This window comes from Micromys minutus, assembly GCF_963924665.1.
Source record: "Micromys minutus genome assembly, chromosome: 1".
Lineage (NCBI taxonomy): Eukaryota > Metazoa > Chordata > Mammalia > Rodentia > Muridae > Micromys > Micromys minutus.
Genome location: NC_137969.1, coordinates 164,531,672 through 164,547,133, shown reverse-complemented (window position 1 = coordinate 164,547,133; position 15,462 = coordinate 164,531,672). Strand labels below are relative to the sequence as shown.

General features: G+C 41.7%; 1 protein-coding gene across 2 annotated transcripts in view; it reads left to right on the top strand.

Annotated features, from left to right (window-relative positions):
- Nucleotides 1–269: 269 nt before the first annotated feature.
- VSNL1 (visinin like 1) overlaps nt 270–15,462 on the top strand; it is a gene marked incomplete at both ends in the record, with an annotated part of 52,956 nt that continues 37,763 nt past the window's right edge. For both annotated transcript variants that reach the window (XM_080908832.1, XM_080908831.1), the window contains one exon: nt 270–431. In XM_080908832.1, coding sequence (XP_080764958.1) covers nt 270–431 — 162 coding nt within the window. The remainder of the gene's footprint in view (nt 432–15,462) is intronic.

The window sequence follows — 15,462 nt, the reverse complement described above, 5'->3', positions numbered from 1 at the left end:
CTACATACCTAACATGAGCATCAGGAACAATAGCTGTCTGGTTTCCATATGAAAGCCAGTGCCATGTGACAGCTTACAAGGAACATGACAGAAAGGATGAGCTGCACAAACCTCAGGCTTGTCCAAAGGGGTTTACCTGGCTACTCCAGAACCAAGGGGAAGGATGCAGACTTGGAGAGACTGTGATCGGACAGGCAGAAGTGAGTCCTGACTGAAAGACCCTCACAGTCACTGTGCTAACTTCTTCAATGTGGTTTTCTGCAGGCAAAATGGGGAAGCAGAATAGCAAACTGGCCCCAGAAGTCATGGAGGACCTGGTGAAGAGCACCGAGTTCAATGAACACGAGCTCAAGCAGTGGTACAAGGGCTTCCTCAAGGACTGTCCGAGCGGGAGGCTGAATCTCGAGGAGTTCCAGCAGCTCTATGTGAAGGTATGGGGTTCCAACTGTCTCTTACTGCAAAGGAGCACTGGGTGGTTAGTGACAACTCTGGTGGCTTTCCGATCCAACCTTCAAATGGCTGTCACGATGCAATTTGCATGCATGTGTGTGCATGTGTGTTTCCAAAGATAAGTGAAGCAATTTCCAAACCAAATAAAAAAAATTGCTAAATTACTAACTATGGCTTTAGATGGTAAGAGTACCTGCAGAAAGCCATAAAAATCTCAGAAATAAAGCCTGCTGATGACACTTGCATAAATACGTCATGGACACATATTTTTCTCCCTCTCTCCATTAAAGAGAATGTACTTGTGAGTGATCTTTCACCAAGATAGGTTCTGCTGTCTACAGGTAAGGACTTAGAGTCCCAACGCAGCTCATTTAAAAAGAGCAAAGGGTGTTACACATATTGAATCATAGTCTACCGCATGGATTCCGTATTTTATACTGCTTAGAAACTAATCTTCTCCTGGATATTGGCTATCATTAAAGTATATTTCCTGCTGCAGTGGCATCATTCTAGTTTGCCTGAGTTTGTGAATTACTGTGGTTCTGGCATAATCTAGGGCATCCATCTTGTGGACACTTACATAATGTTACACTGGCGGAAGAGATGCATTTTTTTTTTGTTTTAACCTTTTCTGACTGAAATACCAAGTAGGAAATGTCACTTTTTATTATTTTATTATAACAAATGTCAGTGTGAGCTATGTGAACTATCCAGGTGCATGTCCATGTGTGGAAGGTTTGTGTAGAGCTTTGAGGATCTTTAGCTCTGAGGCTAGACATTCATCAAAGTCTCTGATCCAGCACTTACACTTTTACACATGTTCAAGAAGGGGCATACTCAAAGCTCTGACACAACAACAAAGCTGGAACTCATGATAAGAACATGGAAAATGAGCTGTGACAAATTTACACATGAACTCCAGCAGTGCTAAAACACACGTACAAAAGTCAGTTCAGGGATTTGACATTAAACGGAAATAAAATTAAAATGAGCTTTGTAGGATTACAAGTAAGTATGGGATGATAGACGATGGAAAGTGAAGAACTATGGAATGAAGAGAGGAAAAAAGCGAGGGAGGAGATGGGGGTATGACTGTGTGGTAAGGTAGAAATCATGTTAAAGTTTGAGCTATGTTTTAGGATGGTATGTGGTTGTTTATTGAATTAAAAGCTGACCAGCTACCAAACTAAATTAACAAACATACATTGCATGGACTTCTCGTGACTGCCAGGCATTCCAAGTGATGGCTGATCAATTGTGTGTGTGTAAGAACCAAAGACTATATAGAGTATAATAGCATCGAGGGTATATAGAAAAGAATATATACTGTGAAATACACTTGTAACTGTTATAAGATCACTATGAGAAGTCTATAAGACAGCTTAGCTAGTGAAGACCAAGTCCAGCTACCTAAGTTTGATCCCCAGAAACCACATAATGAAATGCTGGTAAGGGAACCAAGTCATACAAGCCATCCTCTTACCTCATATGGCAAACACTCACATACATACACACACAGAGCAGGGGTTACTTTTTCTATTGCAATGATTAACACTCTGGCTGAAGAATTTATTCAGCTAATACTCAATAACAAGTCACAGTGTTATTGAGGGAAATCAGGGCAGGAACTGAAGCCAAACTGTGGAGGAACACTGCTATGTGCTTGTTCATGCTCAACCAACATTCTTATATAACGTAGGACAGGAGCAGTAACACCCACAGTGAGCTAGGCCTGTCGACATAAATCAACAACAAAAGAGTTCTTCACAGACATGGCCACAGGCCAATCTGATCTGAGCAAGTCCTTCATTAGGACTCCCTCTTCCCAAGTGAATCTTGATAGAATCAAGTAGACAATAAGATGCAGGAAATAAACATACACACACACAAATATATGTGTTTATCTATATATGTACCTGTGTATGTGTATACAATTTATAATATATATTACATATAGTATATACACACACACTTTTCACACTTTTAAGATCACAATGGCATTCCTTAAAAAAAAAAAAAAAAAAACTGAGTAAGTGTAGAAGTTCCTGGAGACATACCCACTATTTAATTGGTCTAAATTAATTCTAAGCAAAAGTAGAACAGATGTATTTCCTAGGTCATCCAGTGACTCCCCTTCACTTTCAGGCTCATATTTTGCCATTTCCTCTTCTGGAATTAACCTGTGCTTAAAGACGTTTTACTGTCAGCATGAAGGAAAGCAGAAACAAACGGGTTGTGTCAATGTCACCTTCATATCACCGAAGGTCATGATTAAAAGAGCTCAGGGTGCTGCTACTTGTCTAAAACCAAGGGCCCTTTGTCCTTGAAGAAATCGGAAAGGTGTTGTGCCATTCGTATGTGGCAAAAGGCTCAGCCTCAAGCTCAGCTGTGTTAGCATTGCACATACCATTGTGTTTTATGACACACAGAGGCCTGGACCAGGATCACCTGCCACCACCCCCATTCCTACTTCAACCCCCAACTCTTGCCCCACTCAAACCCAGTGGCTTTGCTTCAGAAAAGTGACACAGACTTCCTAAGCTCTGGATGTTCTAAGTAGCCTCTAATTTCAGCTCCACAGTGAGACTTGAATAGAGACTCTGTTCTTATGTCAAATAAGCAGAATGTAGACAAAGTCCTCTCAAGGTCATCCAAGGTCAGAGATCAAAGGAGAATCACAGAACAACTATGCCATGTACAGGCATAGAAGGCAATTCCGATGGGTAAGGAGTGGAAGGCTGGGGGTTGTGTAAGAGGCCCAGGGGGCACTTGATAAGAAATGACGTGTTTTAAGAACTTCAGAAGAGTACCAGTGTTCACCAAGACTAGACTCAGAATCCTGGAGAATGGGTCCTTCAAATAGTTCTTGTCTATGTGGTTAGGAGCAGAGCTATCCCGGAACCCACTGGTAGAGCAAAGGTTACTACAGCTTCTGGTGGGACAAAGTCCATTGCAGCCTCTCATCTCTGTACAACCTCTGTTGCTGCCTCAGATGCTTGACATTCTGGACATCACCTTAGTTGCTCTAAGAGCAAACACGATGAAGCTTAAGATAGAGATAAAGATTAAGATAGAAGCTAAGTCAGAGGCAACACTCACCTGCTAGGCCAGGAGCCGTGACCCTCACCCTTGCCCTCACAATGAAAGTCTTTCTGAGTTTCAAATGTAAAAGAGCATCTTCATTAAGTCGACCTTTAACAATGTGGAAGGAAAGGCTTAAAAGATAAGGCAAATTTTGCAGCATCATGAAAGGCAAAAGCAAGATAGCCATGAAAGATTGGGGGTGCTCAGTGCTGTGGGAAGTGGGAGAGGGAATCCCCGGAACTCACTGGACAGACAGCATAGCCAAATCTGCAAGCTTCAGGTTCTGTGAGAAACAGTGACTCAGGGAATAATAAGAGTAATTGAAACTGAAGAAGACATCTGATCTTGACCTCTAGCCTGTACACTCCCACACACTCATATGTAAGCACATACACACAAACACACCTACACCATATACACTCTACATACAAATACATAAACAAACAAACAAACATTACCTACCCTGAAGTCCACAAAGAGTCCTAAAGTCTTGTAGACAGAATACACTACAAGACAAATCTCAGAGAAAGAGAGCTCACACCTCTGAGAGGAAAGTGAGTCCTGAAAGCAGTTAAGAGAAGTTTCCTGGCCCTGTCTCTGGCCATTTCTGTGGGGTTGTGTATAAAGAGATTACATGAGGGCATCTCACTATCCTGATGTGGTAATTTACATCATTGGCCATGTGCCTGTGTGTGGTGTTGCCCTGTATCAGCAACACACTCCCACTCATCTACAAGAGTGAGCTTTGTGGCACAGATTTAGATTTAAGCATGGTGCCTCCAAGTATGACACAGGTTTTTATTCTTTAGAAATGTAGGCCCTAGTCATGACATTGCAATCATCATAAACCCAGTGGTGAGCAGCAAGCTTGCCACAGAGAAGCTTTGGGAAGTCTTGTTGCTGACAACATAGCTCCTTCTGGGGAAGCCCTGTGATGAAACCATCTCCAGACAACTTCAGGACAGTTGCCCTTGCCCAGCAGGATCTCCTGAGCTAATACAGAAGGTACAAATATCCACTGTTCCAGAACAATAGGCATTGATGATTGGTGATGGGACAAAAATAGATGAGAGAAATGCTAATTTCAAAGTGGACCATCAACACAATAAAGTGACTAATATAGTGAGAGGTAGAATTCTTTGTTCTTAACCTTAGAAGACAAAACATTCATTAAGTGATGGGTTTTTGAAGGACTTCTTGTCAGCCGTACTCTGTCCCCTCTCTACTGGGACATTTGCCTCTCATTCCTTAGTACCTATTCCTGTGGCTGTATTCAGGTGTAGAGTCTTTAAAGAGCTGATTAACTTAAAGCAAGGTAAACAGAGTGAACAGACCCCACCCACCCACCGTGACTGAGACTTTTGTATTGGTGGTTTGAGTATGCTTGACCCAGGGAGTAGCACTATTAGAAGTGTTGGCCTTGTTGGAGGAAGTATGTCATTGTGGCTGTGGGCTTTGAAACCCTCCTCCTAGCCCCTTGGAAGTCAGTTTTATCTTAGTGGCCATCGGATGGATATGTAGAACTCTCAGCTCCTCCTGCACCATGCCTACCTGGACACTGCCATGATCCCACCTTGATGATAATGTACTGAACCTCTGAACCTATAAGCCAACACCAATTAAATGCTATCTTTATAAAAGTTGCCGTGGTCATGGTGTCTGTTCACAGCAGGAAAACCCTTACTAAGACACCTGGACACAGGACTTACAGAGAGAAGACCATGAAAAGAACATCTAGAAGTCACAGAAAGAGACCTCAGAAAAAACCAGCCCTGTTCCTGCCTTGTCAAGGATTTGTAGCCTTCAGAACCATATAGCACAGCATCTTTCTCTTGTTTAATCCAGCCAGTATTTGTTACTTCATTTTGGTGATCCTAAAACAATTAGTATAGTCCAGGTTTCTTTGCTGTCGACACATGTAAACTCTTAGCCTTCTGCAACTAATGAAAGGGCACCTGTGACAAGCACCCAGTTCCCTGCACACCCAGGACTTTCTGTGTCTCTAATCACAATAGATATAGCACATGATGTGGTATTCTCCCTGCCCCCAGCACTGATACAGCTAGGCTGAAAAGAACTCTATTTTGTCAATAAGAACCAAGTACCTGATTTTCTGCCCATAAGAATTTCCACTTTCCAACAATCATTTTGATTGCCGTACCAAGATCCCAAAATTAAGATAGTTTGCCATTTAATCCACTTTCAGGAAAACTGCTGCAATTTTCAAATCTAATCAAACTGTGGAGATGAGCAAGCAACCATCTGAGTAAGGAAGCACCCCCTCCCGGGATCTTTGGGTCCTTGGCTTGGTTAGATTAAGGCTATTTCTCCCCTGCTTTGCCACTGTGATATCAAAACCAATGAACAAGCCTAGGAGAGTGTGGGGAGCAGACAAACTCCTGAGTGACTATGTATTGTTTCAAGGCTCCTCCTACCTCACAATCATGTGAATGACAAGGCCCTACCCTGGTCTGAATATAGGTATTGACAGTGTGTGGGGAGAATATCAACCACAGCCTCTTCTTTCTGGATGGCTACAACCTGAGCCTGTTCCCTACAGAAACTACTATGATTAGCTAACTCACCTCATCCTTCAGATAAATATATATATAGATTAGATATAGATATAAATATAGATAGAAATAAAAATAGATATAGAAATAGATGTAGAAATAGAAAGATATAGATGATATAGATATAGATATAAATTATATATATATGCATATATAAAATATATATATATATGTAAGTATAGGTTTCTGTGCTTCCCACCTGTGCTTTTCCACACACATATCTGCCATTTCTTCATTATCCATATCTCCAGTAAGGTCAATTCCAAAGCCATGGAGGTCATAGCAGCACAGTCCTACAAAGAGCCCTAAGTAGATGTTGATACACATTTGATGTTCGAATTCAGGAGACGTTTGGGTTATCTCAAGGTGAGTTACACAAGTAGTACAGGATTCGTTAAAATAGTTTTGGCATCTAGAGACTAACAGATGTGCAGTTCAATCTCAGCTGGGCTATACATGCCAATTCTCTGCCTCTCTGGGTCTGTTTCCTTATTTATAGTTGAAAATAATTAGCCTTGTCACCTCACCTGGAGTCCCAAAGATAAAGGAAGTGAAAATTATTTATAGTTCACCATAAATTGTGTTTGCATCATGAGTGATCTACTCTATTCTCAGAGAACCGAGGCTGAAGTGGGTTTTAACTCATATGCCAAGTTTGATGGAAGTACAGGAAAATATACAGCAGTAGACTCACACTTTAGGAAGGCTCAACAGAGAACCAAGCTTTAATCAAGTGATGATATCAACTATGCATTCCAGAATGGAGGGATGGAATCTCAAGACAGTCTTAAGCTGTGCCATCTCCACTTCCACCTTGGATTCCCACACACTGAGCACTGTGCCCTCCCAGGAACAAGGTCTTTCCCACAACCAGGAACTAAAATGAATGGGGATTGGAGTCAAGGTGTGGTGTTGGTGTGTGAGAGATAGAGGGGGGAGGGGAGGGGAGGGGAGGGAGGGAGAGAGGGAGGGAGGAAAGGAGGGAGGGAGGGAGGGAGAGGATACATACATGGAGTCATTTCTTTCCAGCTTTATGTGGGTTCTGAGGAGCAAACTCAAGTCATCAGATTTACATGGCAAGCCTCTTTACTCACTAAACTATCTCAGAAGCCACTGGGTGTTTTTCAAATTTGTCCCCCACCAACCATTCATTATCCCAACCCTTGTGCCCTGCTCCAGAAAAGAGACTCACTTGCTCAGTTCCTAGGCTTGTTATTTGCCAGAGACAATGAAAGAGCTAAACGTTTGGCTAGGCTCCAGTTCCAAGTCTCCTGAGCCTCAGTTTATTTCACTGTCCCAAGTTCTCTTCTCAAAAGAGTGTTAGATGTTGGCAAGGCAAAGGATGGCAGTGCCCTGGAGTCCAATTTGATCATCACTGATTCAACAGTTTGAATTTTAAATAAAATTTATTCACATATAACAGGAGAGTGCCTGCCAAATCATCCCATGTCCCTCCAAGTGGTCATTTCCTAGAGTTTCTGTAATGTGGTTTTAGGAAATGTCCTTCCAGCTCCTCCATCAATGAGCAGTTTTTCTGCCTGGCTCATTTGCTCGGTCATTGTTTCCTCTGTGCCTTTGGTGGAGTCAGTCCTATGGGGATATGCCTTGTCCTTGAGAAGCTCCATGCCTGGAAGAGCTGGAAAGTAGTCTTATTTTCACTTTGCAAAACCATCTTAATTTGCAACAAGATATATCGGTGGGGTTCAGTAAAACTTCTCTAGGTCATGTGTCTCCAACCTGTAGCCATGAGTTACATATGTCCTGGGATAGCTATGAATAAATTGTAGAGCTTGCTGGTTGATAGCCTTGTTCTAGATTCAGTGAGAGACCCTTTGTAAAGGGAAAGTGAAGAGCAACAAAGTAGGCCACCCAACGTCCTCCTTGGGCCTTCAAGCATGTCCCCATTTAGGAATAGATACACACCCCCATTCACATGCCTACACCACCCATCTACACATACATGCATATACACATATATACATAACTAGTAAGATAGACGAACCTGAGTATTTTGAGAGGGGGGGAGAGAGGGAAGGAGGGAGGAGGGGAGGAAGAGAACATGCAAATAACAATAGACTTCTGGGCTGAGGAAGTGGCTCAGCAAGTAAGAGAACCTGCAAGAAAGTATGAAGACCTCAGTTCAAATCTCATAAGCTTACATTTAAAGGCCAATTGTGGTTGTTATGTGTGCCTGTAACCCGAGAACTGTAGTAGAGGAAACAGAGACATGAGGATCCTCTCTAGGACTTGCAGTTCACTAGTCTATTTCCAGGTTTGGTAAGAGACCCTGTCTCAAGAAAATAAGGCTGAGAGTAAGAAAGCAGCATGCAGACATTGTCCTCTTCTAGTCTCCTTGTACACTGCACATGCGTGTGCATACCACACATATACATCGTGCACACACACGCATGTACAGAGAGAGAATATAATTTCTAATCTTCACCTTGTTAAACATGTCTGTTTGTGAGTGTGTGTGTGTGTGTGTGTATGTGTGTGTACCATATGTGCATGAGTGTATGAGTGAGTAAACTGTCTCCGATTCATTCAAGTTCTAAAATGAGTTGTTCCCTTGAGAGGCAGCTCTTTGTCAATACAATTAGGGAGGCACCAAGACCTTGTTACTCCAAGAGATAATTTTACTTTATATAAAAGAAGCAACATGTGACTTTCATCTTGTTAGGAGCATATACGTGTGTGTGTGTGTGTGTGTGTGTGTCTGTGTGTGTCTGTGTGTGCATGTATGTATAGGTGGTTTGTCTGAGAAGTGTATGAATGTGTTCATGTGAGTTTGTGCACATGTATATCAATTTCCACTTTATTTTGGGAAGACAGGGTCTCTCACTGAACCAGGAGCATATCCATTTACCTAGGAAAATAAGCTCTGGGGTTCTACCTATTTCCATTCATGTCAGCACTAGAGGTACAAGCAAACACTACGATACCCAGCTTTTATGTACGAATGTGCTGAGAGCTCAGACTTAGGCCCTCATGCTTGTCCTATAGACATTTTCCTGTTTCCAACTGACCCAGCCTCCTCTTATCAACCAATGGCTCTCAAATAAATTTTGATAATAGAATTTTTGGCTAAAAAAAATTGAGGGATGATCAATTTTCAAGGAGTGAGATTCTGTTTCTTAATCAGAAGTAATTAAGAATAGAACTTACTAAAATATTGTTGGACAGACCTATGCACAGATGCATTTTAATCCCTTAAGGAAACTGTTGTTACATAAGACATAATGTCATCTCTACTGGGCAGTGAGGATGTTGTAACTCTTAGTGAGAAGCCTGGAATACATTTACATTTGGAATGTTTGCCAACATGACTAAGGCTGCACTTCAACTTGAATTAATGTGAAAAACAAGAACTAGGTCTTAAATCTCAAAGGCAATGAGGAGAGAGTCTGGGAAAATACAGTTCTGTGTGAGCCTCCAATTGCATTTCATTGAAGTGAAATGTGGATAATAATGAGCTGCCAGTGTGGCTTGAGTTAGAGATAGCACTCACCCCCAGAGAGGTCCACATGATAACCTTCTACTGGCTCAGGGGTGTGAAACCACTTTGTGCGGCTTCTCTAACTGGGGATTTGGCTTTCCCATGATATGGTTGGTGTATTTAGAGGGCCATTGATAATTCTGCCACCATCACATTCTAAAGGAATGCTTTTACACCATGCCTCAACTTCTCATCTTCAGCTTAAGACTAAAAAGAGCCTTAGCAAGTCCCCAAAGTCCTCACTTTTCTCCATTTTAAAAATAGGCACTCTGATGTGTGTGAATGGGACAGGGACATCCAAGCTAGACCCACCACACCAATTAATACCCAAACAAATGTCTCTGATAGTGAAGGTGTAAAGCCAAATTGTCCTGCTCTCTACTTACTCATCTCAGAAAGTTGTCCAAAAACAGCTTTGTGCTGGAAATAGTCCCAAAAAAGAATAAATAGCCAGTTTCTTTCAGAAGAATGTAGTTGAACATGCAAGTTCATATATTAATCTGCCATGTAAGGCTGCTTTGCTTCCCTAGTTTTTCTAACCCTTTGAGGTTATAAAATTGCACTGCTAATATTGGGTTCAGAGGCATCACGGGAGAAGAGCCTATCCTCATTATGTACATCTTTCTCTTTGTTCAGCCTCATGTCTCCGCCTCAATGGGCAACTGCCCCTTTTCCAATGTTAGGGGGCCATCTTGGCTTTCAGTGCATGTGTAAGGGTCTACTACCACACCCCACACCCCACACCTAGTCTGGTTCAGCCACCATGGCTTCTGTATAAGGGGGAGGAGACTGAGAGCAGGGGCTACACTGGTGCAGCTGACAAGGATTCTGTTTAGTATCTGGAATTGTGGGCCAGGAGAGATGAAATCCCGCTGTCTCTGTGCTACCATAATAGAAAACGTCACTGACTGGGAGAAACTCCAACCCTATTCCCTAGCAAAATACACAGGTGAGGCCAATGTTAACAGGCTCTGATACTCCCTGTATCAGGAAAAAGCACCCAAATAAATGCACAGAAGAGTGGGGTGGGAGTCAAAGAGACCTGGTGCCTGGGCAAGGGTCTGCTGCTAATGCACTGTGGAGTCAAAAGAGTTATAAAACTCTTAGGACTCTAGGCTTTTGTTCTATTGGGAGGAATTAGAAATCTCTGCCCATATTCTGCAAAAAATAACTGTGATTATGTCCTGGGATTTACTTTAGATCTCCTGCTTTGTTCTAGAGATATAGAAAGGAACAAAACAATTAGAAATGCAGATGGGAATGAGGATAATGCTGAGATGCAGAGAAAGACATTCAGGTGGCTGAAGACAGAAGTTGGGGAGAGTGATGGGAGGAGAAGAGATGATCCTACGTTTCTTCTCTGGTGAATTTCCCTTCAATGCCTACATTCTAGAATTGCATTAACCTGTCACTAGATCTCCACTAGACAGATGATTCCTGTTGCATGGATCAGTTAATATCATGACTCTTTCTTTTTCTAATCACCCAAAAGAGCAGAGCCCACAGTTTATTCACGAGTGACCCTCTATCATCCAATAACAAAGTTAATTAGCTGAGGAGATGAATTAATGAATGAGTTAAAAACTGCTTGTAACTTAACTGAAATTCAATTCAGAGACTAAATGAAAGGAAAAAAGCCATCTCAAAGCATATAGCTCAGACCAGTAAACCAGATGCTCAGAGTGGCCCTTTCCATATAGAATGCTTTAAAAGTAGAATGCAGGGCAAGAAGGCAGGAAAACATAATGTTCCATTCTCTAGGTCAACTGACAAGCTGATTTTCTTATGAATACATTAGACAATTTCACATCAGGAAACTTTCTTAACTACTATTTTCCCAGGGAGAAAATGAAAGAATAAAGGGTAAAACTAAAGACCCTAAAGATATGAAAGGGGTTGCTGATGAAAATTTTAGACTGCTTACATTTGTGTTGGTAATGAGATTTTCAAGAAAAAGTGCAAAAACTGAAAGGCTTTTTTCTTGTAGAAGAAAGGCAAAGGAAACCATACAAGACATAGATGGTCTCCCAGAATAGCTTTGCCTGCATTGTGAGTAGATTCCACCACATAGTCAGGCCAGGGCTTTTTTTATCCATGTTTTTTTAAATCATTGTGACAGGTCTACTAGGAGCACAATCAGTGATGACATCGTGTTGTAGTTAATATATTGTGGCTTTCACGACTCAGCCTGAGTCAAGTCTCTGGCAAATTCAGAAGCCAGTGCCCGGAGACATCTTTCAAGATGACACAGCTGGGTTGCCAGGGAAACTGGCTAGTTGAAGCTTTGGCTGGCTTTGGGAGAGATTACATAATACCAGACCAACTGGGAAGAGTTAAATCCTGTCCTCAGGGGTAAGGAGCACTGGAGCTATTGTCTGTTCAGCTTCTGAGATAAATACATAATAGTGACATTTTTAAAAGAATGCCACTGGACACCACATCTACCATCTCAATACAAAAGTCCTCAAAGCCAGATTGACAATGTCTCTCTGTAACAGGATGTGACAGGACTCTGATTAACAGCATCTTAATGGTGTATCATGCTAACACAACCACTTTTCTAAGCATGGCTCTCACCATTTATTTTTGACATTTTAAAGACATTGTACATTTCCTATTACTCTATATTATAAATGTATTCATGGGCATGCATTTATTATCAAATGTGTGACTGACTCCTAGACCAAATCACAATTGGATTCATGCAGGAGACAGAACTTACTGAGATTGTGTAAGCAGTTCTATAAGTATGCATTGCATGCATGTATATATGTGCGTATTTCTATACATAAAGACTCAATTCCTTTATGTGGTTGCCTAACTTAGGACAGCTGGACATAATTTAGATTCCTCTGGTTCAACATAACTAGAAATTCTTTTTCTCTCATGGAAAAGTCTAACCTGATAGGCAGCTCTGCTCTCTAGTCATTGGGACCTCCCCCCACCATCCTGCTCCCCAGCTCCCCAGTCTCCACTCCTATGCATACACTCTGCAACTTTCTCTGATTCACAGGACCTCAGTGGCTTACTAGTGTGACAACTTGAGTAGGTAGAAAGAAAAAGCACAGAGCTGGTTAAGAGAAGAAAGCTAATTGGTTATTTGAGCTTCCTTGTAGATGAGTTAGAGGTCCTGACAGACATGAATAGACTCCATGAAAAGACTCCCTGTGTGAATTTCAGATTTACCTTTCTCTGTTGTGTGGGTGGGACATGAAAACTTCCTTGGATTTGCTGGAGTCTGATAGAAAAGTCATACTAATAAAGTATTATGCTAAGAAATTCCACTTATTGTTCAGTCTGGATGCCACAGGAAGACTCTTAAAAAAAAGAGAAACTACCTTCTCTAACTTGACCTGGAGGATATCTTATCCTCTTCTAATTCCTAACACCTGCTCCTAAGTCTAATCCCATCTCAGGAGTCCCGTATGGCGAGCTGTCTAGACTGGTGTTTCCTCAGTTTGGTGTCGAGGTAACTTACTCATCTTTATAACATAAAAATCACATATAGAGAGGATATGGGGTGGCATTAGATAAATGAGGCATGGGATAACCCAAAGGCCAATCTATGGGTTGACGTCTGCTAAGACCCAGGTGTTTGGACCTGTAATGTCACTTGTAGAAAGATGTACTGATACAATGAAACTGTTTGGTCTTTACATTTTATGTATACATCCATTCAAACACTTTGTATCCCTTCAGTCATTAAACATTGTTGAACATCTACTCAAGAAAAGCCCTGAGTTAAAAGCTGGGGATCCTAAATGTAGTCAACAATGGAGAACCCTGCCCTCAAGAGGCCAAGAAAAGGGAAGATAGCTCAGTTGTTAAGGTACCTGACACTCAAGCATGAGGACCTAAGCTGAACTCCTAGAATCCACATAAGAAAGCTCGGCATTAGCATCCACACTTTAATGGAGACTCAGCCCTACACCCAAGTGCCCACAACTACCACTAAGTAGACTTGGTAAACTTGTACATTCAAAAAGAAGACATAAATTTCTGAAGTTTTGAGGGGGTATATTCTGGGAAATATAGAAAGATATAAAGGTGAACATGATCAAAACATGTTGTATGCGGATAAAAAATTCTAAAATAATAAATAAAAATTTCAAAGCTGGGATAGTGACACAGCTTTAAATCCCAATGCGATAGAGGCAGAAACAGAAGGATTCCTGGGATAAACTGACCAGCCAGCCTTATTCTACTTGGTGAGCTCCAGGACAATGAAAGAGCTCATCAAAAAATAAAGGGGGTACCTCCTGAGGAGCAACATGAAAGTTGACCTCAAGACTCCACCTGCATAAGCATGCATGTGTGCATCCAGGAGAAAGAACAAATGAACACACACACACACACACACACACACACACACACACACACACACACACACTTGAAGAGAGAGAAAGCATGGAGCAAATTGTCACTGTCGACACAGTGTGGTAAGTACAGCTCATGATGCTGTGAAAATGGATAATACCTGGACAAGATTCTGGGAAGGAAGGCATCTCAGAAAAAAAAAATTTAGCCTCGACTTAACACAATGCAGCAGGTAACACTGAAAAAAATAAAGAAAAGGGGTTTTGGACAGCAAGAATAATTTGCAATCTTTCTCATTCTTTTTCTTCAATAAGATTTATTTCTTCCTAGGCCCAGAACATAAAATCATCTTGCAAGGCGAGACCCTAGATATTTCTCAGGCACTCTAAAAATACAGCTGTAATCTAATGGAAACAAGCACATTGGAAAGACGTCCCCTTCCTGCCCATTAGTCAACCCTTTATCATAACAGCCCTGTTGAGGACAGAGAAGGTGATGTTGGATGGGGATGTGTGAGTGACATGGGGCTGGAAGCCTGTGGTGCTGCATCCCACTCCCCCTGCCAAGGAACTCCCTCTGAACCCCAGCCAGGCCGAGGCTGCACTCGGAGGCCCTGAACTCTACTTGCTTTGATCCTGGGATACAAGGGATGATTTCTGTTCCCAAGACTGCTCCAAGTTTTGCTCCATAAAGCACTGAAATTATTGCAGCAAGACAAAGAGAAAATGAAGACATGGCTTAACTGCTGGGAGAGGCTGTTGCAAGTGTGCACGTCTGAGTGACTCACAACCTGTAACTCAAGGTCCAAAAAATTCTGATAACCTCTGCTTGCCTTCCTATGCATCTACACACACATACACACACACACACACAGAGAGAGAGAGAGAGAGAGAGAGAGAGAGAGAGAGAGAGAGAGAGTCAGACATAAATAAATAATGAAATGATTTTTTAAGAAAGAAAGATAGAGGGGGCATCTCTTGAATCCCTACTATGTGTCAGGTAGTTAGTCATTCTGAGAAAAACAAACAGGATCCTGGGAGTCAGAATTGAGTGCCAAGAACAATGAGACTAGAAGCACCCATGAAGCACTTACTGTGGCCAAGAGTGATTGGGTGCCTATTGCTTATGTTATTTATTGCATTCGTGCCATAGTCTTGGACTCTAGGTGCTATTATGCTCAGCATTTTGCACACAAGTCCCTGAAGCATAAGGACAGAACATGACATGTTCTAAGTCACTGGTAAATGACAAAGCTGGGTATAAGCTCCAACTCTGGATTTCCCAGCTCTAACTTATTGCATGGCCTTAAGCAATTGGAATAAATGCTTAGAGTTTTAATGATGGGGATAATATTCATTACCTCACCCTTAGCCCTGTTGTGAGACTCTCAACTACAGTCAAACCTATTAACTGAGGTAAAAAAGGACAAACTACAGAAAAGAGAGAAATCAGCTAAAATGGCTAGTGATATTTTGGAAATTTTACATCTATGAGGTCATTAGAACCAAATTCAGACGATGGCTATAGGACAGCATTCAGAAC